Below are 26,096 nucleotides of genomic sequence, written 5' to 3' on the forward strand. Positions count from 1 at the left end.
CTCACGGTGAAGTCCCAACCCTCAGTAGCTCAGAATGAAACTGTATTTGGAGATAGGGCCTTTAAAGAAGTAATTAAGGTAAAATGAGGTCATATGGGTGGGCCCTAATCCAATGTGACTGTGTCCTTATAAGACAAGGAGATTAAGACACAGACACACACAGAGGGAAGACCATGCGAAGGAACAGGGAGAAGACGGCCATCCACAAGCCAAGGAGAGAGGACTCAGAAGAAACCACCTGCCCACCCCTTGATCTTGGGCTTCCAGGACTGTGAGGAAATAGATTTCTGTTAAGTCACCCAGTTTTTGTTACTTCGGTTTGGCAGCCATAACAAATGCACCATCTTAGGGTAAAATATGGAAGGAAAACAAGGGAGGGCCCAGGACGAAGCTGAGTATATACAGCATTCCAAGGCTGAATGGACTGGCAACTCCCAGCAAAGGAGCTGGAGAGACTGGGACCAGAGCCTGGAGAAGACCTAGGTAGGTGTGACGGAGTGTCATGGGACCTGGGAGCAAAGGTCTGCCCCCAGGTACGTCTGACACTAAAGCCCAATTCAGTTACTACGTCCCTGGAGGCAAAACCCTTGTATTCCAAAGAAACAGCTGGGTTCTCTCAGCCCCCAGCCTCTCCTGAAATCCCCCATGGAGGGCAGCTGGGTGGGCTCCAGGGAGTTTGCTGGCCCCTGGAGTGGGCCACTCCAAGGTCCCCAGATCTGACAGGGAAGGGGCCCCATCAAGACTGATGACTCGGGAGGCTCTCATGTATCCACTAGGTTAGTGGTTCTCGGTGTGTGGCCCACAGACCTCCCGTGTCAGAAAGGAAGGAGTGCTTATTACACACGCGTTCCTGGGTCCTACTTCAATCTACTGAATCAGAGAGTCTGGGGACAAGGCCCAGAACCTGCCTCTTCATTAAGTATCCTAGGTGACTTTTAGGCACACTAAGGTTTATGAGCTGCTGCACTGACTGCGGATTGCGGCAGAGGCTGTGACTCGATCTCCTGGCACCCAGCGCGGTGCCCACCACACCGAGAGGCTCAATAAGTGACCGCTGGGGGAGGCAAAGTTTGTTCTGCTGAAAGACCTGAACGTTAAATCTCTCGTGGACAGAGGTGCCCCCGTCAGCCTCTTAACCCCTTATGCTGCCCTGTTGGAGGGGGACTGACTGACCCGTTGCTCCCAGAGCACAGCCAACCCAGCCTGGTGCCTGAGAGAAAGAGTTCCTTTCCGTGGAATAACCTAAGCATGCCACCCTTCCGCCAACACGCACAGGCCTCCACCACAGGCCCTGCAGTGAAGACCAGAGCTGGTTCCAGACACTGAAAAGCAGTGAGGGATGGGCGGGCCTGTTACTGGGCAACTGGACTTGTGAAATTACAGAAAAGACAACCAGAGCAGCGGGCAGAGCGGCCTCAGCATGGTTCTTGGCCAGTTGAATCCCTGGCACTGTGCTTCTGGAGTCCTGCCTTGAGCCTGTGGGGCAGGCAACGGGCCGGCAGATGGAGCCTGTAATGAACAAAATCTTTGACTCTCAACGGAATGGACAGGACTGACTGTGGAATCTCTTGACCCTCCAAAAGAGCAAAGGCCTGAAGGGTGTGACGTCTGGGGTCAAGGAGCAGCTGGGGCTCACCATTTCTACCTTCATTTTCCTCTTCTCTGGGAGAAAACCATAGAGGTGTGGTCTGGAGTAAGTACAGGTCCCCAGTGGAGTCCCAACAGGATGCTGAGGGGACTGAGAATAGGGCGGCCTTGACTTCCGGAGCACACAGGTGTAAACGCCGGCGGCAACATGCAGGTGCCGAGGCCTCCTCCCAGAGGCGCTGGGCTTAGCAGGCCACATGGCATTAGTGTGTGAGGCCTGGCACATGCTGGAGGGCCAAGAACACACCAAGCGTGGAAGCAGGCGGAGGATCCAGAAGGTGGGGTTGGAACCCCCACAGGCTGTAGCTCAGCACCTGGGATGTTGGTTAAAAATGCAAGAGCCTGGGCTGCATCTCAGGCCTGGGGAATGTGTCCCTGCGGTGAGCCAGGGAGTCCACGCTTTAAGAGCCACCCTGCGTGACTGTACAGTAGCTCGTGGAAGGGGTGGGGCGGGCCCATGGGAAGGGAAGGGGAAGCAGGAGGTAGGACGAGGGGTGTCGGGATGTCTGTGATGCTGACTGATTCGTGACTGGGATTTGGCAGGCCTTGCGGTCTGCCTTTCGTGGATGCCTCTATTCCTGTCCTTCTCAAAGGCACCTCGAATGGAGGCTGTTGTGTGGAGGTGAGAAGCATAACCTCCCATTTTGTAAGAGAGATAAGAAAGAGAGAGGAGAAGGAGAAACAGAAAGAGACCGAGAGAGAGGACAAGAGAGTCAGAGGGATGAACACAAACAGGGGGCCGGAAGCAAACAGCTGTGGACACCAAGATGCTGAGCCAGATTCCTCCTCTCTCTCCTGCAGGAGGCTCACAGCCATCAGTACTGTCCCTGTCCTTCTTGAGGCGCTCTCCTCCTCTGCCCACAGGCCCCCTGGCTTCCCTCTGCATGTCCCCCAGAGGACCCTTTCCCTCGGGACCTGAGCCACCTGCTCAGCAGCTGCTGCAGAGGGGAGATTCTGCCTTCCCTGGACTGGCCATGTGGATGCACTCTTCCAGGCCAGCAAGCAGAGCTTTGAAAGATGGGGCTGAGGCAATAATCAAAGACCTTCTAAGTGGGCAGCAGCCTAAAGCAAGAATGGGCTTCAGAGCCAGCAGGCCTCGGGTCTAATCCCAGCTCTGCCGCCCGGTGATGTTGAGTGTGCCTCAGTTTCCTCATCTAGAAAATGGAGAGTAACCTCAGGGCTGCTGGGAGGTTTCAATGAGAAGATATAGGTTACAGGGTCTGGTACATAATGGTACCTTTTGCATGTAATGTAGGGGTCTCTAACAGAACATCCAATCCTAGTTTCAAGACACCAAAATTATTATAGCAGGGAAGAGCCTCAATTCACAATCTGGTCCAACCACCTGCCTTCAGACTACATAGGTATTCAATGTAATTATCCTGTTTTTTCCCTATTAGGCAACTGAAGTCCATACTGGTCAATGACTTGCTCAAGGTCAGTGGTGGGAAAGGTATCTCTTCTAACCTAACATGAATCTATCCTCTTCAGCTGCTGGCTGTGAGCATGATGACCAGTTAAAGCCTTCCCAGTGGCAGCAGTAGGGCCTGGGAACAAGTGAGGAACCCAGAGGACTGGTATAGACCAGGAGATGCATGCAGGGGCCTGGTAAGGGCCTGCCCAGGCCAGCTACCCATTTATTCTTTCAACTAACACTAAAGGCACAAGAGCATGTATACACAGGCTTTGTCCCCAAAGTGCACAGCCCCAGGGAAAGCAGGACAGAGAGTCTTGGTGCTAAAAGGAGATTTCTAGCAGGTATTTGGAACGGCCACCAACCAACAATTATTGACGCCCCCTCCTTCTCCTCCTCTTCCCACCTGCCTGGTGGTGGGTCAGTGCTAACCAGCCATCCCTCTCAGGGGAAGATGATGAGGAGGAAAGCAACAGGTCCCTGGTAGCCATTCTGATAAATGGGTGGGTGGGGAGAGATTCCCCACCGTTAACCAGTTAATGGACTCTGATGTGCTTACAAGAGGCCAGGCAGAGGCTGGTCACCTTGATCCATCTGGCACCCTGCCGTGTGTAAATGCGCTAACTCAGTTGCTAAGATGGGATTGCAAGCTGGGTGCCTTAGAACTCAGAAGGCTCCCTGAAGGTAACTTAGGACCCATCATGGGGTGACACAGAGCACATCCAGGCACCTATACATTCCCTGCTATAAAGGACTCCTGGCCTGCTTCCCCTGGGGCACAGGCAAGTTTCCCTGCTTTACAAATGGGGCTTCTGCCTCTCATTTCACTGGAAAGAGGAATTCCTTTGCTCATCTGTGCCCCTAAAACCCAAACACATACATACACACGTTTGAAAGTCACTGTCTTCAATTCTAACCTCCTTAAGGGTAGGGAACTTGCTCAATAAAGTTTTCGGCCAAAAAAAGTGAAAATAACTAGAATAGATTTTTATTTATTTATTTTTTGAGGAAGATTAGCTCTGACCTAATATTCCCTGCCACTCCTCCTCATTTTGCTGAGGAAGATTGGCCCTGAGCCAACATCCGTGCCCATCATCCTCTATTTTATATGTGGGATGCCTACCACAGTGTGGCTTGATGAGCAGGGTACAGGTCCTCGCCGGGATCCGAACCAGTGAACCCCGAGCTGCCAAAGCAGAGCATGCCAACTTAACCACTGTGCCACCGAGCCAGCCCCTAGACTAGATTTTAAGGGCATCAAGGCAAGGATCATGACTGATTAACTTCTAAATCCTCTTAATTGCCTTGCACAGAGGATATGTGCAACAAAATGTTTCTTGAACGAATGAATAAATGATGGGCTGATGGATGGAATGAAAGAATGAGTGAACGGGGACTGCAGGACCCACTTTGAACACGAGGTTGCTCTGTGCAATGTGGATGTGGAGGTTGGTGGGACACCGAAGGAAACAGTCTCCTATAAGGTCTAAACCAGAAAATGTAAACCGGTGACTTTCAGGTTAAATCAACCCACAGACGAAGCTGATTTAGTCCTCACAGTATTACAAAAACTTTCTGAGTTAGTTGCTAATATTTAAAAATTCAAACAACTCTTTTCTTGAAATATGAGGACCTCTGGCAGCCTGGGGCCTGCACTCTCACTTGCTGGATGGAGGCAGGAGACAGCACCCACTTTAGACAAGTGGTATCCGTGCACTCCAGTTTGCCACGGTCCATCGCCAGGTGGGCTTCTAGCATTTATACCACCTGCTCGGCCCATATGCCCATCTCAGTTTGCAACCCTCATCTAAACCAGTTTTTTCAAACTGCAAATTGCAACTCCTTAGCATGTGGCAAAATCAATTTAGCGGGTCATGACCAGCATGAAAAGAAATGCAATATAAGAGAAAAAATATCAGAGGGCCATCACACTTAGAAAGAGTGCACACTATTTTGTGAAACTTCTGTATAATGGGAGTCACTGTCACAAAGTTGGAAAACTGCTCTAAATTACAGCGAGTTAGGTGCCTCACCTTAGTCAGAAGATAATGTCTGAAAACCTGCACCTCAGCAGACTTTTTGGCCACGCAATTCCCAGGGTAAAGTAGTGAGTTGGATGGTGAATCATGTCCCCTGATTTGTTACTTTGGAAAGTTCCCAGATCTCAAACCTAGGCGGAGGGGGGGGTGGGTAGGGGGGGAGTGTCTCAGGGTAGAGCCCAGGTGTCCCAGATCGTCCCCCTTGCCCCTTCTCCTGCTGGGGGCTGGAGGATAGACCGGCAGTGAGGGAAGGGTCCCCAGCCCAGCCCTACCTCTCTGTAAGTGCCTTGCTCTGGGTGTCCCGGGCTGCCTGCAGGTCCTTCTCCAGCCGCTTCCGGGCCATCTCCAACTGCTCCACTTCCCCCTGGGTCCACTTTCGGGGGCTGATGAAGCGCATCTCCTTCAACAGCTCCTCCTTCTCATTGATGAGGATCAGCCGGTCCCTCTCCGAGTCTAGCACTCCAGGCCAGGCCTCACTGTCAAGCTTGGCCAGCTGGATCTTCAGGTTGGCGATCCTGCAGGCCGAGAAGGTGAGCATGACTGGGGTGTCCACTGTCATTGCAGAAGCAGGCTAACAGACTGCACTTCGAAGGTCATGAGTCACAAGGAGCCATGACATCCTCAGAGCAACCTCTGACAGTTACTGTCTTCGTTTTGATCAGCATGTCATCTCAAGGAACATAAATTTATCTAACAAACACATGTGGTGCCTACCAGGTGTCCACAAGGAATAGGATCTGTAGGGATGGATGGGGTGGAGGCATAACAAGGCAACATACTTGCCCTGAGGGATACTAAGCCTGATGGCTTGGAAGAGAGGTGGATTTATCACCAGGCAATAGCCTCTCACCACTGGCTGTGCGACCTTGGGCAAGTCGCTCCATGTCTCTGAGCAGAATAATAACAGCTCCTTCCTCATGGGGTTGTGGTTGAAGGTTTTATGACATAATCCATAAACTCTCAAAGCACAGTATCTGGTACAGAGTAAACATGCAATAAATGTTTTTGCTGCCATAGTTGTCATTACCTGGTTTGACCACTTATTAGCTATTAGTTATTATATAACATTGGGCAAACTCCCAGAGCTTGTGGATAAGAAAGCAATCCTCCATCCTTCAGAATTGTTGTGAAAATGAGCAATAATATATTCAGAGTAGCTGGCACATAAGAGATGCTCAACCAATGGCAGTTGTGGACCCATTACAACAACAGCAAATACTACAATTGCTAACCATGTGTTCCCGGTTCAGAGAGTGGTGGAGGCATCGTGTGATTTGGAGTCAGAGGTCTTGAGCTGGAGTCTTGGCTCTGGCCTTCTCGACAGAAGGCACCATTTCTTAAGAAATCATTTGGGTATCGTGATTTTCTAGCACAATGTCTGGTACACTGCAGGCACTTACTAATGTTAAAGGAAGGAGTTGGGAGCCCTATCCTTAACTTCTTTGACTCAGTATCCTCATCTGTAAGGTCGGGACAATATGGTATCTGCAAGGTGGGTTATGAGGACCAAATGAAAACATATCCTTAAGAGTTCTTCATATATTGCAAAGTGCTGTATAGATATTAGATATGATTATCTTTGGGCCAAAATAAGACTCACTGTATAATCAAGATTATTACTATAAATATCTAAAAGCAGTCATGAGGTGATCCTTTAGGATTTAGCCTCTGCACAGTCTTTCAGCCATCACACCCCAGCTGCACCCCATCCCTAACAGGTGGATAAGACCTGGTGGGGAACCCTGCTGGACAAGTATCCAGAAAGGACATGGCTCACCTAAGATTGAAAGCCATAAACACGGCCAGTACTTATTGAGAGCCAGGCCTCTGGACTCTCAGTCAATCTTATCTGCAAACAATGTGGCCAAACTCTTATTTGAGTAAAACGCTATTGGAGACAAGATCTCCGTGCTGTGTAGTGAAAATTCCATACGGAGAAACACATCTAGGTTTGCTCGTCCCCTAGCCAGATGTCTCAGCAGGGATTCTCAGAGCTAATTAATTTAAATTCCAAATTCACATTGCAGCAATCCATCAAGACTGGCTTTGCGATAACTTCACAGCTGCTGTTTTCCAGCTGCTCTGAGGATAGGGTGGTATGGCCAGGTCTGGCAGGGGCTCCACTGCACATGTGACATTGAAGGGGTGACTGATCCTTTCTTGGATGTGCTTTCCCTATGCAGTGCTTCTTAAACTTTGGGCCATACATCCTTTGGAGAATCTGATGAAAACTACTACTCACTCCCAGAAATGCACATGTGACAAAACTTGGCATCCAATGACCAGACCCTGCGCTATAGCCACCTGCCCTCCTTCCTTCAAGTCCTGCAGCCTCTGCTTTCCTTTTCAGCAGGCTGCTAAACTACCTTTGGGTGAAGGGGGGAGGCACGAAGCTGGATAAAGGCAAATGAGCGAGGAAGCTCTGTGATCAGAAGTTTAATGGCTCAACCCAAGATGGAAGATTTGCATCCTTTAGTCTCTCCAGAACTGATCATGTAAGATAGGCATTACTACAGGCTGGACTAGAACCATGGTTCAGAGTAGTCCCCTTCAAAGGGGACAAGAAGCGGCTATGCAAATGCAGAAGTCCTGCTGTTTCGCTGGACCTCTAGGGGGAGCTGAAATGGTGCACAGGACGTGTTTTTACTTCACCTGATGGGTATCCAATTTCTCCTTTTGTTAACGATATTCCAAGTTTTCTTTGGGAAATCACTCCCCCCATACTTTCAAGTCACTTGGTTCCCACAAAGCCGACCTCAATCCCCTTTCTCAGAGTTGGGCACATGACACATGCCTGGATCTTCTGAGAATTCTAATTCCTTCCACCCTGCAACAATGACTGATTCACAGAAAAGCCAGTGAGTCTCAAACCCAAAACTTGGTAAAACTGTTGGGAAAGGTAGGTCTTCTTTCTGCTGGGGCTGCTAACTCGGTAGGATGTAAGCCTAGAACTGCTGGGCGTCATTTTTCCACTTTGACAGGAAAGTCTGTCCACACAAAGGCAAACAGTGTGGAGAAAAGGAGAGAGAGTGAGTCTATGAAGCATCATTTGAATCCCTGGATCCAGCTGTACCTAAAGCTAGATACTCCAGGACTTTCGAGTTCAATAAGCCAACGAATTCCCTTTTTTTCTTCTTCTAGTTTCTATAGGATTTCTTTCATTGCTGCAAAGGGTTCTGCTCCTTACACAGAGCTGGCAGAGGGGCAGGGCTGGGCAGTGCTGCAGTCTACCTGGCCTGACTTAGAATGTCCACGGGCCAGGCCATGTAGCCTAAGGAGGAATGCATGTAATACGTCTGGCTTCATTCACCATCATACCCTGTAAGTTCTTTCTTTGTAAGGCTGGTTCAGCGTATAGAAAGATCATAGACTAGGAGCCAGATCATCCAGGGTTCAAATTCTAACTCTACCACCTCAGAAAGCCATGAAACATTTTAGATCTTACCCTTCTCTTCTCTTCCATGTAGATAATATGATATAAGCTATGTTACAGGTTGTGGTTAAAATTAAACGGGAGATGAGATGCCCATACAAATGTTTTAGTACAATGTCTGGTCAGTAACAGATGCTATAAGAATGTCAGCTTTGATTATTATTTTTATTTGTGGCAGTGGAACCCAACTTGCTTAGGATTCAGTGAAGCCACAGAACATCTAAAGTCACTGGGGTCTATACTGCTGAAAAGCACAGCTTGCTCCCAATTGGGAGGAGACACTGAAATGGGTAATATTCATAGCTTTTCATCCTGTTGCTAAAACCCCAGTTGTGCTCCTTCAAATCAAACTACTCAGAGGATCAGTGGAAAAGCTTGATTATAGAAACTGAGGCCGGCAAGTGGAAAGATAACTTTAACTAGGCTTTAAGGTTAAACAGATCTGGGTTCAAAGCCTCATTCTACTCTTTATCTTGCTCTGTGTCCCTGGGCCAGTTATTTCCTCTCTAAGTTTCAGAGAAGATTAAAATAAGAAGATTAAAATCCTTATCTTCCTAATCTTTGTGAAGATTAAAAATGATGAGGTGTATAAAAAGCCAGGCACAGACACTCTACAATAGTAATTATTATTGTTAGCACCATCCCAGCCCCAACCCCCAGCTTCTAATTACCTTCTCTTAGCTTCTTCGTATCGAAGGCGCAATCTGACCTTCTCTGCCAACTGATTGTTGCTGCTGGTGCCGCACTGGGAGAAAGAGAAAAGTCGGGAATTACACAGCTATTGTGGCTGGCACTGGGTAGGGTTTTAAGAGCTCACGAGAGACCTGACAGCTTGCGTGGGATGTAGCTAATCATAGCCCCCAATTACTGAGCTGGCTGTGTGGATTGTCGGGAAACTAGTTAGGCGAAACACTTTCCTTCCTTCAGGCCATGGGAAGAGCCCCAAACCTGGACATCTATCACTTCTAGAAGAGAAGCCAAGGGCCCAGAAAATCATCTCACAGCCTCAAATAACTTAGAGCCCATTCAAGCCACAGAAACATGGAGGAGGGTTGGTCAAGAAGAAACAGGGACAGCCAATACACCAGAAGGCCATTCTGTGGGTGCTTGGGAGGGGGGTCAACCAAAAATTTAGGGAGGCTGCAGTCAGGAGTGAAACACTGAGTGAGCAAGGAGAAGGCCCTAGAACTTGGAGGCACACAGTTCCTTCACAAACACTTCGGCCCACAGGTGGCTTGTAGCTGGACACACGGGTGGTGTGGGGAAGGAGAGGGCAGCCCCGTTTGCCGTGGCAGTCTGTCAAGAGAGGCCAGAAGCTACAGGGCTCAGCCAATCAGCTGTGGATATAGCTTCTCTTCACAAGTGGGAACACAGCTACAGAAATCCGACAGGAATAGCATTTAGCCAGAGCGGCTGTGGCAGGTTTGTTCAATGTCACCTGCTCTAGAAGAACAAAAGCTCTCCAAAAGTTAGAGTGCTGTGGTCAATCCTGCTCTGACACTTTCACGAGCCACGTCTGGACAGCACCTGCACCACTCATTGCTGAGCTTTTGAACTGGAGTCAAGCAGCTGGCTGAAAGTTGCACACATTGTTTTGGGATGAACAGAGGGAAACTATCTTCTGCTTTCCAGCTGGTGAAAGGAAAACAGAATGGACTATAAAATAGTATGAAAGAAACCTGAAAAAGATACTAGGTCCTTCAAAAATGCTTTCTGCACCACATCTAGAGATGCCAGCACGTGGCCAGGCAACAGGCAGAACATGGAGTCCCTGTTGGCTTTTCTTCCACACCATCATCTCCTGTCGTCCTGGGGCCAGGAGATGTGCTAGAGAACGGAGCTCCAGAAGGCTGAGTCAGCAGCCAGCCCCAGAGAGAGCCAGCAGCCAGCTCCTCAGGTGAGTAAGGAGAGGGTGGCCGCCCATCACAGCAGCCCAGGAGCACACCCTGCCTACTCACACCTCCCGAGATGTCCGTCTGGGAGCTCACGTCCAGGTACTGTTTCGACAGCGGGAAACTCGAACTCTCCAAGGAGCTGCTGCTAGACCACAGGTCTGAGTGGGACCCTCTGTCGGTGCGGAAGCCATCCTTCAGCATGGCAAGGCTCTGAAGGGGGGAGGGCAGGGTTAGTGACACACCTTCCCGGGAGGGAGCTCTGGATCTGTCACACTCCACGTGCCTTTCCCTCCACCTTCTGTAGTTTAGGGGGAACCCCTGCTCACCTCAGACATCCTACTTCTCTTGTAAAGAGCTAGCAGCGAGTAGCTACTTACCTGGTGCCAGGCACTGAGCTGGGCCCTCTGCATGAGAGAGATCAGTGTGAACTCCGGCTCTGGAGCCACACTGCCTGAGCTGGAGCCCCTGCTCTGCTACTTCCTAGATGTGTGATCGAAGCTAGTTCATTAACCTCTCTGTGCCTCATTTCCTCTCCTGCAAAATGCGAATAATTGTAGGTCCTATCTCACAGGTCTATCATGTTGATTAAATGAGATGAGCAGGGTAAACTTTGAGTACAGCCAGTACTCAATAACTGTCAGCTTTACCATGATCTTATTTAATCCTGACGACCATCCTATGAGGAATGACCTACAATTATCTCCATTTTATCCAGGGGGGAGAGACCTGTTACATGAGAAGCTGGCAACTGACAGAGCCAGGATTTGGTTCTGGTCTATCCGACTTGAGTCCTGGCCCTGTTAACAGCCAATCAAGTCAGGAACATGCCTCACTGTCTACTTGTGCCTCGTCTGAATGTTTTCACTGGGCTGCTGTCCTGCAAAGGAGCTTCGAAATGACTGTTTGTCACAGAACGTAAAGCTTCCTTCACCAAGTCATTTACAGCCTCTCTGAGCCTCAGATCCTAATCTGCCAATGGGAACAACGAGACAATATCTTGGAGGTCAGGGTAGTTCCTGTGAGGAGAGGTGGGACGTACAGGGGTTAAGAGAATGGGCCTCTGAGTCGGGCATTCATGGGTTTGAATCCCGGCTCTACCACTTACTCTCTGAGTTGTAGTCTTTCTCTGTATAATGGGGATAAACTAGGGCTGATGTAGGGGATAAGGGAGGCATGGTGCATGCAAAGCACTTGGCACAACCGCCTGGCACATTAAATCGTATCTGTTATCATTTGCTCGGTTCCCAGCACAGAGTCAGAACATGCAGTGAAATGCTAATGCTTATAAATATACTACGCTTCGATGTCAAGGTTGGCCATGTCGAAACCACCTCCCTCCATTTAGTTCTTTGAAAAGTCAGCCAGGTGGCTAGAGGTAGTGGTAAGGACAGGGCCTCTGCACCAGAGCAGATGGCTCCTGTTCCTTCCAACTCTACTATTTATACTCGCTGTGTGACCTTAGGCAAGTCACTTAACGCTTCTGAGCCTCCATTTCCTCCTCTATAAAATGAGACTGAAAGCCCAAGAATACTAGTGATGAGAACTCGGTGACCCGTGCAGCATGTGGAAATAGCCCGCATGGGTCCTGGCACAGAAAGGAGCTCAAGAAATCCAGATGGGGCTCGTGTCACTGGGAACTCTCATACCTTAATGAGATCTTGCTTCTCCTTTTCTCCACAGGTGATGGCCTTTTTGATGGCTTTTGTTTCTCTCAAGACAGCCTGAGCTTCATCCAGTTTGTAGCTGCCCTGAGCATCAGACATTTTCTTATCGATTCTAGGAGACAGTCATTGGAAAAGGTCAGACAAAGACAGGGCGAGGGACGAGGTTTCCACAGAGGAAAAAGCACAGAGCATGGTGCTTCAAGTCCCACAAGTCTCCTCTCTGTCCTGCACACCCTCCCTGCCCAGTCCTGCCTGTGCGATAAGGCACAGAAGGTCCCTGTTAAACTGCCAATGTCCCATAGAGTGGGGTGGCAGAAGCAACCACTCTTTTTTTTTTTAAAGATTGGCACCTGGGCTAACAACTGTTGCCAATTTCCCTTTTTTTCCCCCCCCAAAGATTGGCACCGGGCTCACAACTGTTGCCAATCTTTTTTTTTTTTTCTGCTTTTATCTCCCCAAACCCCGCCGTACACAGTTGTATATCTTAGTTGCACGTCCTTCTAGTTGTGGGATATGGGACGCTGCCTCAACGTGGCCTGACGAGCGGTGCCATGTCCGCGCCCAGGACCCGAACCCTGGGCCACTGCAGCGGAGTGCACAAACTTAACCACTTGACCACGGAGCCGGCCCCTGAGGCAACCACTCTTGAAGTGAAGGGTCCTCTAAGTGTCAACTCTTACAGGAAGCTTTCCCTGATTACCTCCCTGGGTCCCCAAGGCTGGGCCAGGTGGCCCCATAATGCATTGTGCATAGCTGTGACGCTGCACTCACTAGTTGTGATATAATTAATAGTTTACGTGGCAGTATCCTTGACTTGTCTCTGACAGGCTTGGGGACAAGGGCAGGGTTGAAGATATTTGAGTAGTTTTAGTATCAAGCATAGAACAGTCCTTTAACCTGGGGGGGGGGGTCTCTCAACCTCAGCTCTCTCGACATTTGGGGCCGAATCATTCTTTGTTGTGGGGGGCTGTCCTGGGTATTGTAGGATGTTTAGTAGCATCTTGATCCCGAGATGTGACAATCAAAAAACATCTCCATACTTTCACTAATGTCCCTTGGGGGAGAGGAGCAGTCACCCCCTGCCCAGGGTTGAGAACCACTGCCTTTAATAAACACTTGTTGAGTTACGGACACGATGAAGGAAAGTTAGTATGAAAAACTCCCAGCCTGACTGCTCAGTAGTGTGACTTGGGCACAGCCCTCAACCACAAGGAGCCTTAGTTTCCTCCTCTAAAAAAGCCTGGATAATGTCATCTGCCCGGCCCACGTTCATGGAGCTGTTATGAATGTCAAATGGGATAAAGGATGGAAAATCAGGTGTTAAGTAGGAAGTACGGTACCAATGTAAGGGATTAAAATACTTCTAGCCCAGAGAGTTTATCGGCTTATCCAGGTCCTACATACAGGTTTAGTGTGATGGGGGGGAGATGGCGGGGGTCCCAACCCCCTGGGGAGGAGGGCTGTGGTGTGGACAACACTCAGAGGGCAGAGATGAATTTGAACTGCTTCGCGCTGTGGCCAAAGGCTAGGCCTGCGATTTCAGTCCCTGGTGGAGAAGAGGAAGTTCTACCGTCCGAGGGAACACCGCAAACCCATTATTTCAGGACGAGAAACTGCTCACAGGCATTCCTCTCGGTTTTCCTGCGAGAAGCCAAACCGTCCTGGGCTAAAAATAACCTGAGTGGGGAATCACTGACGGAGCAGGTTTTCATCCTGGAATCATCGTCTGCGCCTCTGAGAAGGCGGGAGGGAGGGAACGCGGTCTCGGTGCGGCCCTCCCCCTTCTTTTCCGTTATTTCAGCCCTTGTGGAGAGAAAACAAAGCCCCATTTGTGTCTCCCCACTAAAAATAGCCTGTCTATTCCTTTCGAGGATGTGGGCCTGGGCAAGCCTGCCAGGTCAGCGAAGACTGGTCTCAGATTGAGTTTGAAAATTAGTCTAAAGGGAGCCTTCCCCAGCAGAGGCCTGCCGAAGATGCTCCGTGGAAACGGGGATCCCCCGGAGCGAGTATCCAAACTGGAGGTGGCCCTGCCCCGAATGGGGGGGTACAGGGGACATGCTCTTTGCCCGACCATGTCTGGGGGCTGGGGATTCTGGGGGGGCGGTGCCCAGCCGTCCTCTGCCAGCAGGGTGAGGATGGCTTTGAATCTTCAGCAGGATGAGACAGAAGCGGTTTGTCTGCTGGGCCTCGGGGTCCTCAGACAGCCTCTACCTGATTTCTCTCAGGGGCCTTAGCAACCCAGGCTCTGGAATTTGGCTCCAGACAGTAGCCCTAAGAGGGAACAATCTTGGGATTGGCGAGGGGCAGGTGGGGGGGGGGGGGACAAACGGTCACCATTATGTACTCGGTGAATGAATCCTTTTTATTTAAGGGAAAGAAAAGTTGTGTGGTTGTGGGGAGGAGAGGGTGTGGGGGCACGAATGTGTTTTAGGATTTCCAAATTATGTAGCTGTCCTTTCTCCCAGCGCCTCAGAGAGTCACACCCCTGGGAGCGAGAGGACAGCCACAGGGAAGCAGGGCAAAGGCTGTGACAGCAGCCAACTCCTCTTGATCTTGTCCAGACAACTCTCACCTGGGCAGGGCAGCTCTGGGGACATGCAGAAAGATGCTGCATGGCCCTCCTCCCACGGGGATACGCCAACCCTCAACTCTTTCCCACACTCAAGGGCTCAAGGTAGCTGACAGGCCCAAATTCCAAGCAAATGGATGAGCTTCACCTTCCCCCATGTTCTGCAAAAAGAGGAGGCTAGGAAGGAGAAGCGACTGGATCATCTTCCCAATGGCCTCTGAAAAGGATCCCAAGGGAGATGGAAAGGGACTTTGTTTTCTGGGTACGGAGAAGGGGTTATCCAGGATGACGTCAGGAAGGGTGGTATTAGGACATGAGCATCAAAACCCAGTAGTCCTAGGTTCCAGTCCCACGTCTGATGCTTACTAGCTGGATGGCCTTGGGTATATTTTCAACCTCGCCTGTGCCCTCATCTATAAAGTGGGGCAGAACAAAAACTTCTCTTAAGGGAGGAAAGACAATGAAGTGAGGTGACTGATGCACAGTGTTTACCCAGCACAGCCTCTAGCCCGGGGTGGACCTACAGTGCATCTGAGTTCCTTCCCGAGTCCAAGCATGCAACTAGCTAGAGGTCACCACCCCTACCTTACACTCACTGGGCTCTCCCCACGTGCCAGGCACTGCCATGTACTTGATGTGGATTTTCCAACTCAGTCTTTACAATAACTTATTTTTCAGATAAAGAAACCAGTTCAAGGGGGCTAAGTCACTTTTCCAAGGTCCCAGGCAACTGAGAGTTGAACCCAGGCCATCTGCCTCTTGTGGCTACATTCCTAACCCTCTCTGTCAAGGTGCGTTAAAGCAGATGCCTTCCTCCACACTGAACAGGAGCTGGCTCCAGGTAAGGAGTGTGGGCAGTTAGAGCTGCGATGGAGTCTCATCCGGGCCTGATATCAAACATCAGGCGGGCGGAGGGAGGGCGAGAAAAACAAGCCTTGTCTTTGGGGTTTCAGCGCCAGCTTACCAAATGACAAGAATTTCCAACGCTGCTACAGGGTGACAAAGTGGTAAAACAGGTTTGTGGTGGCTCTGAGAATAATGGGAAGTGTTCTAACCAGAAGCTCCTGAGGACTGCAGGAAGCGGGAGGCGGGGAGGGCACCTGCGGTAAGATGATGTGGGAGTGAGTAGCCCTTAAACTATGCGCTCAGAAGCTGCTCCACTGCAAACTGGAGGACCGATGAGCCTATTTGCTTTATAGGTCAAAAATAGGAACTTCCTAAGCTCACATTACTGCCCTCAACTGTCCTTGGCACTACTGAAGATTACCAAGAAGCATAAAGGATGGAACCTTGTCTCAACAAGATTAGAAGCTGGTTTGAGAGAGAGGATTGGCATATGTTTATAAACAAATATAAATAATATATGTATCTATACAAGCACATATATAAAGCCATAATTTACAATAATTTATAATACAAAAAATGTATTACATACAGTCTACAATACAAAGCAATACTTTCTCATCCCTTGTGCTATGGGTGATTCATGGTGGCTCACCCTAGGCAGCGGGGGCGGAGGGGATGGGAAGATGTGAATAAGAACCAACTGGCCCCTCAACTAGTGGTCATAGTACCCTTGATTAACAGGGCTTGAAGAAAGATAACCAAAGGCTTGGGGCTGTGGCCACAGATGGGTGGCGGTAGATTTGAGGTTCAGAGGATGAGGAAAAGGTACAGTCAGGGAGAGAGAAAAGCCAAGTTACTACCTCAGTTTCCTTCTCTATAAAATGGAGTTAGCTAAAAGAACATTCCTTATAGAGTTGCAATGTGGATCAAATGAGTCACTCGTGCAGAAACACTCAACAAATCTTAGCTGGTATAAACACGATAATGACAACGAACACATCCGCTCTAAAGAAACAATAAAGCTATATCTTGCTTGGCTGCAAGTCAGCTTCTAAAAGAGAAAATTACATTTGGTTAAAGTCATCCTGGAACTCCTTACGTCACCCGTAAAACACAGTGGGCATGGCATCATGCATACTTGTCTAGTAATCTGTCTATTGTGGAGGACATCCTTGTTCCTTCAGGGGAGCACACTAGCTGAAGCGAGCACTTTTAGGGACCATGGAAAAAAAGTATTTGTTCTGTTTGTTTGTGTATGAGATTCTACTGGAGGAGATAAGATGAGTGGACAGAAATGCTCAATCATACTTGTTTCTATGACTGGCTCGTAAATTCACTAAATGGAACAGACTTTAATGGCTTCAGGAATTCAGAGGACGATGAGAACTCCATGATCTGAAATGATTCCTCTTTTCTCTTTCTAAATCTCAACCTTGGGTGACAGTATCTTCAGTAAATGCCAGAGGAATGGAACTGGAATCCAACGATTAGGGAGCCACATTTTGAGAAGGGAGGAAAGAGACTGAAAGAGAGAGAGCGGGAGCAGGAGGGGAACTCTGCCCACACTCTGCACCAGGGTGGACTTACGTCTTCAGGGTCTGAAAGCCACGCTCTTTGAACTGTAGCTCCTGCTGGAGGTGAACCATCTCTCTCTTCAGCTTGTTGACCTGGCATACAGAAGACCACATGTGGGGCTAGGTCAGAGGCTGATATTGAGCTGCAGGCTGCCTTCTCCCCAAAGAGGGAACCCAGAGCCCCCCACTTACTGCCCCTGCATAATGACTCAGGTCAACATCCCTTAGGTCACATTGGTCATAACACCCTCCCCTCATTGATGTTGCCTTGGTCTCTATAGCTGCCCATTCAGTTGGCATCCCAGCCTGGCTGTCCTGCAGGTCATTCCTAGCCTGGCGTCACTACAGGGAAACAGGAAGTGGATGGGAGCTGGCTGACCTGGGATAGAGCTTGGCCTTCCTGCTGCCTAGATGGCTGCCCTCTCTTAAGCCATCTCATCTCTCTGAGCCTCCCTTTGCTGTTCTGACAGATGAGGAGAATGGCAATTCCCAGGGCTGTGCATTACCTAAAGCAGGTAATGGGTATGGGAGTGCTGTGCAGGGAGGCGAGAGGCAATACAGTGACTTCAGAGGCAAGTCACGGCCTGGGAGCCAGGTCCAACCTGCAGGAATGCTTTCTTTGTCTTGCAGTGTTATTAACTTTCCAAAAATTAGTTGCTAATAATTAAATATTGAGAGACTTCATATAGTGAGCCTAGATATATGGTTCTCTTCTAAAAATACTTGAAGATGTGCCAACACTAAGCCCACATTCCAGGATGGCCACAATAGGGTAGGGCTAAAATTCAACTACCCCTTTAGACAGAACATACCTCTCTAGGTTACACAGTCCTCACTACTCCCTATTGCCTCACCCCCCAGCCCACTTCACCTTTTTACATTTCCTGGCAGGCATCTGAGTTTGTAGAACCTACTTGAAGTTTAACTAAACCAGTCTTCAAAATACTGACTTTACCTTGAGCAAGTCACTTAACTGCTATGCTGTTGGTGAAACAGGAATAGTAATATCTATCCCCTAAGGTAATCATGAAATAATTAAATAAGATAATGTAGAATAAGCAATAGGGAGGAAGGCAGCACACTGCATTAAGAACTCTGGAATAAGCCTTGAGTCTCTTGTGATCTTGGGCAAGTTACTGAGCTCACCTAAGCCTGTTGGCTCATCTCTAAAATGCAGATACTGACAGGAGCTATTTCACGGGGTTGTTGCAAGGACAAGACATAAGACTCTTGAAGCATTCAGCACCATGCCTAGTATATAGTGATTGGCTGTGAAATGGTAGCTGCTGTTACCATTACTGTTACTATGACGACGACTACTACTGCTACTACAGCTGTTATTTAGGATCTTATTTGTCAGCACTGGGCCCCACACAGCTAAAGCATCTGCTCTGGTCTTATGGGTGGGCTAGTGGCCTAAGGCTGCCTGGGTGACCCCCGTCAATAGTATAGGCAGATAACCCCTACCCGGGATTTTGCAGTGGCAATTTCAGCTTTCAGGATCTCGGGGTCATACTTAGAGCTGGATGACGAACCAGAGATCACTGCAATGAAAAAGCAGAAGAAAATTCTGTAGAAAAAACACAGTTTTGCAAAGTTGGCTTATTTGGCCATCTAGATAAACCCAGAAACGAATGACTAATGGGGAACAACCTAAACGTCCAACAAAGAGGGATCTGTTAAATAAATATGGGCCATGCATAAAATAGGGGCCATATAACTTATGCAACTTAAAATGATGGTGCAGAAGAATACTGAACAAGGGAAAATGCCCAAAACTTATTGTTACATGAAAACAACAGTTAAAAAACTATGAAGAATAATTCAAATTTGGAAAATATACAGTTAAAAAATACATAGACACACATAGGCATCTAAGAAAAGACTGGAAAGAAATATAGCAAACAGATAACACTGATATCTGGAGATCTGGGTGATGAATGCAGCCATGTGCTGAATTAACGATGTTTTGCTCAACAACACACTGTATATACGATGGTGGTTCCATGATATTAGGACCATATCACCGAGGTGTGTGGTAGCTTATACAACCTACGTTTGTTTAAGTATACTCTATAATGTTCACACAACGATGAAATTGCCTAATGATGCATTTATCAGAACATGACCCCATCGCTAAGCAATGTATTAACTGTAATATTAATTTTCATCTTTGTATTGTTGTCTTTTCCGCATTTTATAATACGAACATACACTTTGTAATCAGAAAAAAATTACTAAAAATATTGTTTACTGTACTTCACAATATTAACGTACATTTGAAAAGGAACATAAATCACCTATAAGCCTATCACTCCAATACAATTATCTTTTCTCCAACTTGCCTTCCAGCGTTTATCTACAGTTTTATCATGTAGTTGTAATCATACTGTATCTTAAAAATAGTACTTATGTCTTAAAAAAGATTTTAAGGCTTACAAAAATGAACAAAACTGAGTAAAAATACATTCAAAGCAAGGAAAATGAGACAAAGGGAGAATTAAAATGAGAAAGCAAAGTGGTAAGAGGTGTGAGGTTAGGGCTCATTGCACACTGTCAGGTCCCACTTCTGTCCCAGAGACACCACGTACCTGGCTCTGAGCTTCCTAACCGGCGCCGTGGAGGGGGAATGGTGCCCGCTATAAGATTCCTAGTGTCCTCACAGTAAACACAACCCCACTGCTCAGGGAAAGCACAGTCACTCTCCGCAGGGAGGCCAGAGAAGTGTTTCTCCCATGAGTTCTTAACGCCACTGTATGAGCTTCTTCGCCATCTCCCCTTCCCACTTACCATCACCAGAACACTGCCTATCCATGTGTAGCAAGACCACCTGCTGGGACCTGGCTTTTTCTGAGGACAGAGAAGCTTATTTGAAGATTGCTGGCGATTTTCAGTGTCTGGAGGTATAAGGGACAGTGGTGAAGGGGAGGCTGCTCTTCAGATTTGGTTAAAATACTTGAATGAGTCTTTTGATTACGTATAAGGAGAGTTAAAACATAACATTGGGAAGTTTGGGAAAAGAGAAATAAAACTGCTCTGCATAATAACAGAAAATAAGTTTTGCACCACAAGCAGCCTTGCATTTCTGCTGAGTTGATGACGACGATGATGATGATGATGATGATGATGATGGTGGTGGTGGTGGTGGTGGTGGTGATGATGGTGGTGGTGGCGGCTGCCAGGCTTTACCAGAAGAGATGAGTGGCAGGAACACGTGGGTGAAGAGGGCCTTGGAGCCCTCGCTGTGAACGAACATGGAACAACGACTCCAGACACAGGGATGTTTTGTTTCCAAGTCGAAGCTTTCATTTCCTGCATTCTAATTCCTCTGGTCTTTGCTGGACTCGGGGGTTTCGGGGAGGGACCTTATTGGAGACATAGCTGGAGGCACTGACTTAAGCATATTCTCCAGATAGGCACTTTTCAACAAAATTTTAAGGTAGTTAACACTATTTGTTACCCACTGATAGTAAAAACATGGTGAAAAGACAAAAAGAGCTATCACTGTGGAAATAAGATAGGGATACACACCAAAAGGGGGTTGCTCATTCTGTGAGCGCCCCCGTCCCACCAACCACCATGCTCATCAGGCCATGCCACTGGACTTGGGTCCACAATTCAGGGAAGTGTAAAGGTGAGCGTGGCAGCAGCCTGGAAGAGCTCATAAAAAATTGGAAGACCTGACCCTAACAGGGAGAGGGTGGCTGTGGGGACCAGCAAAGCCAGGGCTGATTCGTGAAATGCAGAGGCATTCCTTGGGCATGCTTAGAAATCCTGGGGGAAAAGAACCCAAAAAAGAACGGACTCCTGCCAGCTGGGCCACCAGGGACTTGAATTATTATCATCCTCTGCAGTGTTACTGTGAAATGGACTGTTTGTACCCAAAGCTGCTGAAATGGGACATTAGCCGGTTATTTTTTTTTTTTTTTTTAAAGAGGATTTTTTTTTTTTTTTAAAGATTTTATTTTTTTTTTCCTTTTTCTCCCCAAAGCCCTCCAGTACATAGTTGTATATTCTTCGTTGTGGGTCCTTCTAGTTGTGGCATGTGGGACGCTGCCTCAGCGTGGTCTGATGAGCAGTGCCATGTCCGCGCCCAGGATTCGAACCAACGAAACACTGGGCCGCCTGCAGCGGAGCGCGCGAACTTAACCACTCAGCCACGGGGCCAGCCCCATAGCCTGTTATTTTTTAAGTAAACTTCTTACGAAGTACAGAATACACATGGAAAAGTACACAAATCATGTGTGCAGCCTGACAAATTTTCACAAAAGAATCACACTCAAGTAATCAGCACCCCAATCAAGAAACAGGTCATCAGCTTCACCTCTGTGCCCGTGTCCCCTCATGACCCCTCCACCAAAAGAATTTTATATTTGAACAGGATCTTAGAGACTGCCTTTGAGTTCCCACCATTTTAGTTTTTTATTCTCAGCTTTTATTCAAGTTATATATGAACACAGTTTAACAGTCCAACAAAGTACAAGGTTTGCCATAAAAACAGAGCATTCCATAGGCCCCTATTCCATATTTCATTCCCCCAAAGGGAACCATATCAACGTGTTCAGCCAACTTCTTACCTCTACGTCCCCAATAACATGTGTGTATTGCTGCTTTCTGATTCTCTCAGTTTTAGGTATTATTTACTCACTTCGCTGCCCTTCCTTCTCCAGTCCCTACACCACACACGTGCACCCCTCCCAGCTCCCCATGTTCCTGACAGATAGCATCATTTTGTCGAAAGCAATCTTCAGTGTTCACATTATGTAAACACTATTCCAGGCAGAAGCGGGCAGCCGCTTGTGCTCGCTTTTCCTTTCCAGCACAGTTGCTCTGTTTTGTTTTTCCTAGAGTCAATAATCGTCATTTTTATGCTTGCTTACTTTCTACAGACTTATCACCGAATCCACCTCACACCCTGCCTGTTATCTAAACCTCCTCTAGCGGGGTCCAGGCCACTACACATTCTGTGTTTCCTCTTCTCAGCTCCCTCTCGCACAGGCGTGTGCCGGCCTCGGTGTGAGCCAGTTGCTGTCTCTGCACAGCTGGCCCCAAGACCCCCTCCTTGCCTCTCTCTTCTTCCCTAAACACCATGTCTTCCCCTCTGTGGCCAACCCTCTCATCTTGGGAGAACATCACTTCCAGTAGCTTCCTGAGAAAGCAACCTAGAAGGAAATAAACGTTTTGAAATCCTGCATGTCTAAAAATAGCTTTTTTCTACCCTATACTTGATTAAAGGTAGTTCTACTGGACATAGAATTCCAGGTCGGAAATGATTTTCCTTAAAATTTTGACAGCATTTCTCCAGTCTTTTAGCTTTCCAGGGTTCTGGTTGAGAAGCCCAGAGCTATCCCGAGTCCTGATCATTTTTGTGTGACCTGGTTTTTCTCTGAAAGCTTTTAGGATCTTGAATCGTTCCCAGTGTTTGAAGTTGCATGACAATATGTCTTAGTGTGAGTTGAGTTTTATCCATTGTGTTGGGTGCTCACTGAGCCCTTTCAATCTAAAAACTCTCCTCCATCAGTTCCGGGAAATTTTTCTGAATTATCTAATTGATGCTTCTTCTCCTCTGTTTCCTCTGCTCTATTTGGAACTTTTATTACTCAGATTTCCTGGTCTGGTGCTCTATTTTTTTCTATCTCATTGTATTTTTGCTCTGCTTTTTAGAAGATTTCCTCAGTTTTACCTTCTAGTCTTCATAGATTTTTCATTTCTATCCTATTTTAATTTCCAAAGGCTCTTTTGTGTTCCCCGAAGGTTCCTTTTTATAAAATGTAGCACCCTGTTGTTGTTTCAAGGTTGTGTCACTTCTCTCGATGTTTTTTTCTCCATGCATATTCTGTGTTCCCTCCAAGGCCACCTATCACCATGTGTTTGTTTTAATTTCTATTTTCCACATTGGAGGCTTTTCTCAGATGTCTGGAATCTCAGCTGTCTGCTCACATTTAAGGTTGGGGGTCCAAAAAGGTGACTGGAGTGGAGCTTGTTGACTGTGGGTTACATGATTGACTGTGGGTTACGTGGCACATGATTTGGCTGGACTGTTTCATCTGGGATTCCTGTCAGTGTCTTTACATCTCTTTTCTCTGGTCAGATTCCCCAGACTGTCCTACTGTCCAGCCTGGAGGGCAATAGCCTGGCACCATTCTGAGAACCAAGTGGTCCATGTTGGCTGGCCGTATGTGCATGTTCACTTCACCACCATGATTTCAGTATGGTGTGGCCTGACTTTGAACTTGCCTTGTATCCTGTAGTCCAGAGACTCTGTTTTTACTCTCTCCAAAACATAAACTTCCAGTCTTTTGCCAGGTTGAGGATGGACAGATGCCTGGCTGTACCACTTTGGGGAGCTCTGGTGGTCTGTCTCAGAAACAACTTTCATCCAATTCTCTTCATTTGAGATCCTCTTCCCTTCACTGCCACTCCCAGAGACGGCCGCTGCCTCCAGTTCCCAAGGCTTCTGCAAGTGCTTTCTGTAGAGTCGAGTGTTGGTTTTTCTCAGGTCTATCAGATAGGCTGCCACCTGTTCGTCTGTTTTCCAGCTTCCAGATTTTATTCCTACACTTTTTTCTCTAAGTCTTCCTGTCCCCGTGCATGCATGCCTTAAAAAAATCTCTTATCTGATATTTTCTTAGTTTTAGAAGTGAGTGAAAGCGGGTGGGTGGTTCAACTGGCATTTTTAACCACAAAGCTGCCAGTGATTTGTTTTTCAAATGGGAAGCCAAGGCCTAGAGAGAGGAAGGAGCGTGGTGAGGCTCTCCTGAGCTCTCATCTTTCAGAGGATGGGAGGGCCCCAGTGTAGCCTCAGAAACTTAGAATTTGACTGGGTGCCTTAGATTAGGAGAATTGTCTTTGAGGTCACATACTCCTGGGTATAAAGGCTAGCGCTGGCATTTTTTACCAGTGTGACCCTGGGGAAGCCACTTCCTCTCTCTGGGCCTCAGTCTCATCTGTAAAATGGGAACAATAACATCTCGCAGGATTGTGTGTGTGTGAGTGGGGGGGTGGGAGGTTACTTTAAATAACATACGGAGAGTGCCCAGCACATTGTCCTGCAGGAGTATAACAGGTACATATTGAATGTGAGTTCTCTTCTCCTTCCCACGGAGCTGGAGACAGAGGTGACAACAAAGTCTCCATCCCCAGGGCAGAGCCCCACCTGTGGCCAGGCCCCACAGCAGCCAACGCCAGGTGGCAAGGCTCTCACAAGCCCTGGCAGGCCAGCTGAGTTACGAGGGAGGCATGTGACCTCACCAGTCCATCGACACGCTGGACAGCTTGACTTGGAAGGCCAACCCGGCTTGTAAAACCTGAAGAAAGTCATGAGGCGGCTGGGACATGCCTCTTTAACTGGGATGCTTGGGCTGGGGACACCCCAATTCCTGGCTGGCTTGGATCTCAGTTATCTGAAATGACCCCAGTCCCTTCAAATGCAGGTTCTTTAACATTCAAAATGGTGATGTGTTTGAGCCTGACGGAGCTCTTGGGAGTGTCCATGAGTCACATGTCAGGACTGCATCATTTCCTTCCTACCACTGATCATGTATTTATTCTTATTGCTTCCAGGGATCTGTTAAAAACCTTCATCATTGGGGCCAGCCCCATGGCCTAGCAGTTAAGTTTGGCATGCTCCGCTTTGGTGGCCTAGGTTCTTTCCCTGGGCACGGACCTACACCACTTGTTGGTGGCCATGCTGTGGTGGCAACCGACATACAAAATAGAGGAAGACTGTCACAGATGTTAGCTCAGGGAGAATCTTCCTCAGCAAAAAGAAAAAATCTTTGTCATTTACAATGCCAATGAACAATATCAAATAATTATTACTTATTAAGAGCTCAAGAATGTGACAAGTACTATTCCAAGTGCTTTATATTTGTTAATTAATTTAAGCCCCATAAAACCCCAATGAAGGACACACTATTATTACATCAATTTTAATGTATTTTTGTTTTTTGAGGAAGATTAGCCCTGAGCTAACATCCGCCACCAATCCTCCTCTTTTTGCTGAGGAAGATTGTCCCGGAGCTAACATCCGTGCCCATCTTCCCCTGTTTTACATGTGGGATGCCTGCCACAGCATGGCTTGATACACAGTGTGTAGGTCCACGCTGGGGATCTGAACTGGCAAACCCCAGGCTGCCAAAGTAGAGGGTGTGAACTTAACCGCTATGCCACTGGGCCAGCTCCTATTACATCAATTTTATAGATAAAGAATGTGAGGCAGAGAGAAGTGGCTCAACTTGTGCAAGGTTACACAGCTAGCAAGTTGCATATTCTGCATTTGGACCTTAGCAGTCTGGCTCCAGAGTCCACACTCTCAAAATATTGTGGAATGTGTTTCATGCCAAGAACACTAGTACGTTCTAAAGGAATTGTGTTAAGTATTTTACCTAGACTAGTAGTTTTTGAATAGGGGCACTTTTGCCCGCCTAGAGCACATTTGGCAATGTCTGGAGACATTTTTGGTTGTTACACCTCGGGGTGGGGGGTACTACTGGCATCCAGTGGGTAGAGACCAAGGATGCTGCTGAACATGGCACAGTATACAGGGAAGCCCCACAAGGAAGACTTATCCAGCCCAAAATGTCAGCAGTGCTGAGGCAGAGAAACGCGACATGGACCCGTGAGATGACGGTAGTATTAACATTTCCATATTTAAACATAAGGTACGTCCCCAAGAGGACGTGGTTAGAAATGCTGAAACGGAGACTTGAACCCAGACCTTCTGACTTCAGAGTCCAGTGACTGCCACCACCCACCACGGTGCTTCTCCATAGAAATGATTCATTTCTGCACGCCTGACTCTTTTCCCCACGCTGCCATTTTGGAAACTTTATACCCACAGAAAATTTGAAAGTATAGTATAAGGAATATTGATATATCCTTCACCTAGATCCAATCATTTTTAACATTTGCCCACATCTGTTCTATCTATTCCTCCTTCCACTCCAATTCTTTCTCTCAGCAGGATGCCTGGTTCATAATAAGCCCTCAGTGAATCGTTATTGGAAATGATGG

At 47.8% G+C, this 26,096-nt stretch overlaps 1 protein-coding gene across 3 annotated transcripts in view; it reads right to left on the reverse strand.

The window, feature by feature from the left end:
- The window catches only part of WWC1 (WW and C2 domain containing 1), a 156,690-nt gene that overhangs the window by 45,215 nt on the left and 85,379 nt on the right, over positions 1-26,096 (reverse strand). For all 3 annotated transcript variants that reach the window (XM_001500197.6, XM_070232928.1, XM_070232927.1), the window contains exons 4-9: positions 18,549-18,625; positions 17,095-17,174; positions 12,075-12,204; positions 10,492-10,638; positions 9,205-9,278; positions 5,373-5,615 (exon numbers count right to left, since the gene is read on the reverse strand). In XM_001500197.6, the coding sequence (XP_001500247.3) occupies positions 5,373-5,615; positions 9,205-9,278; positions 10,492-10,638; positions 12,075-12,204; positions 17,095-17,174; positions 18,549-18,625 (751 nt within the window). The remainder of the gene's footprint in view (positions 1-5,372; positions 5,616-9,204; positions 9,279-10,491; positions 10,639-12,074; positions 12,205-17,094; positions 17,175-18,548; positions 18,626-26,096) is intronic.

Source organism: Equus caballus, chromosome 14 (genome assembly GCF_041296265.1).
Source record: "Equus caballus isolate H_3958 breed thoroughbred chromosome 14, TB-T2T, whole genome shotgun sequence".
NCBI classification, from domain to species: domain Eukaryota; kingdom Metazoa; phylum Chordata; class Mammalia; order Perissodactyla; family Equidae; genus Equus; species Equus caballus.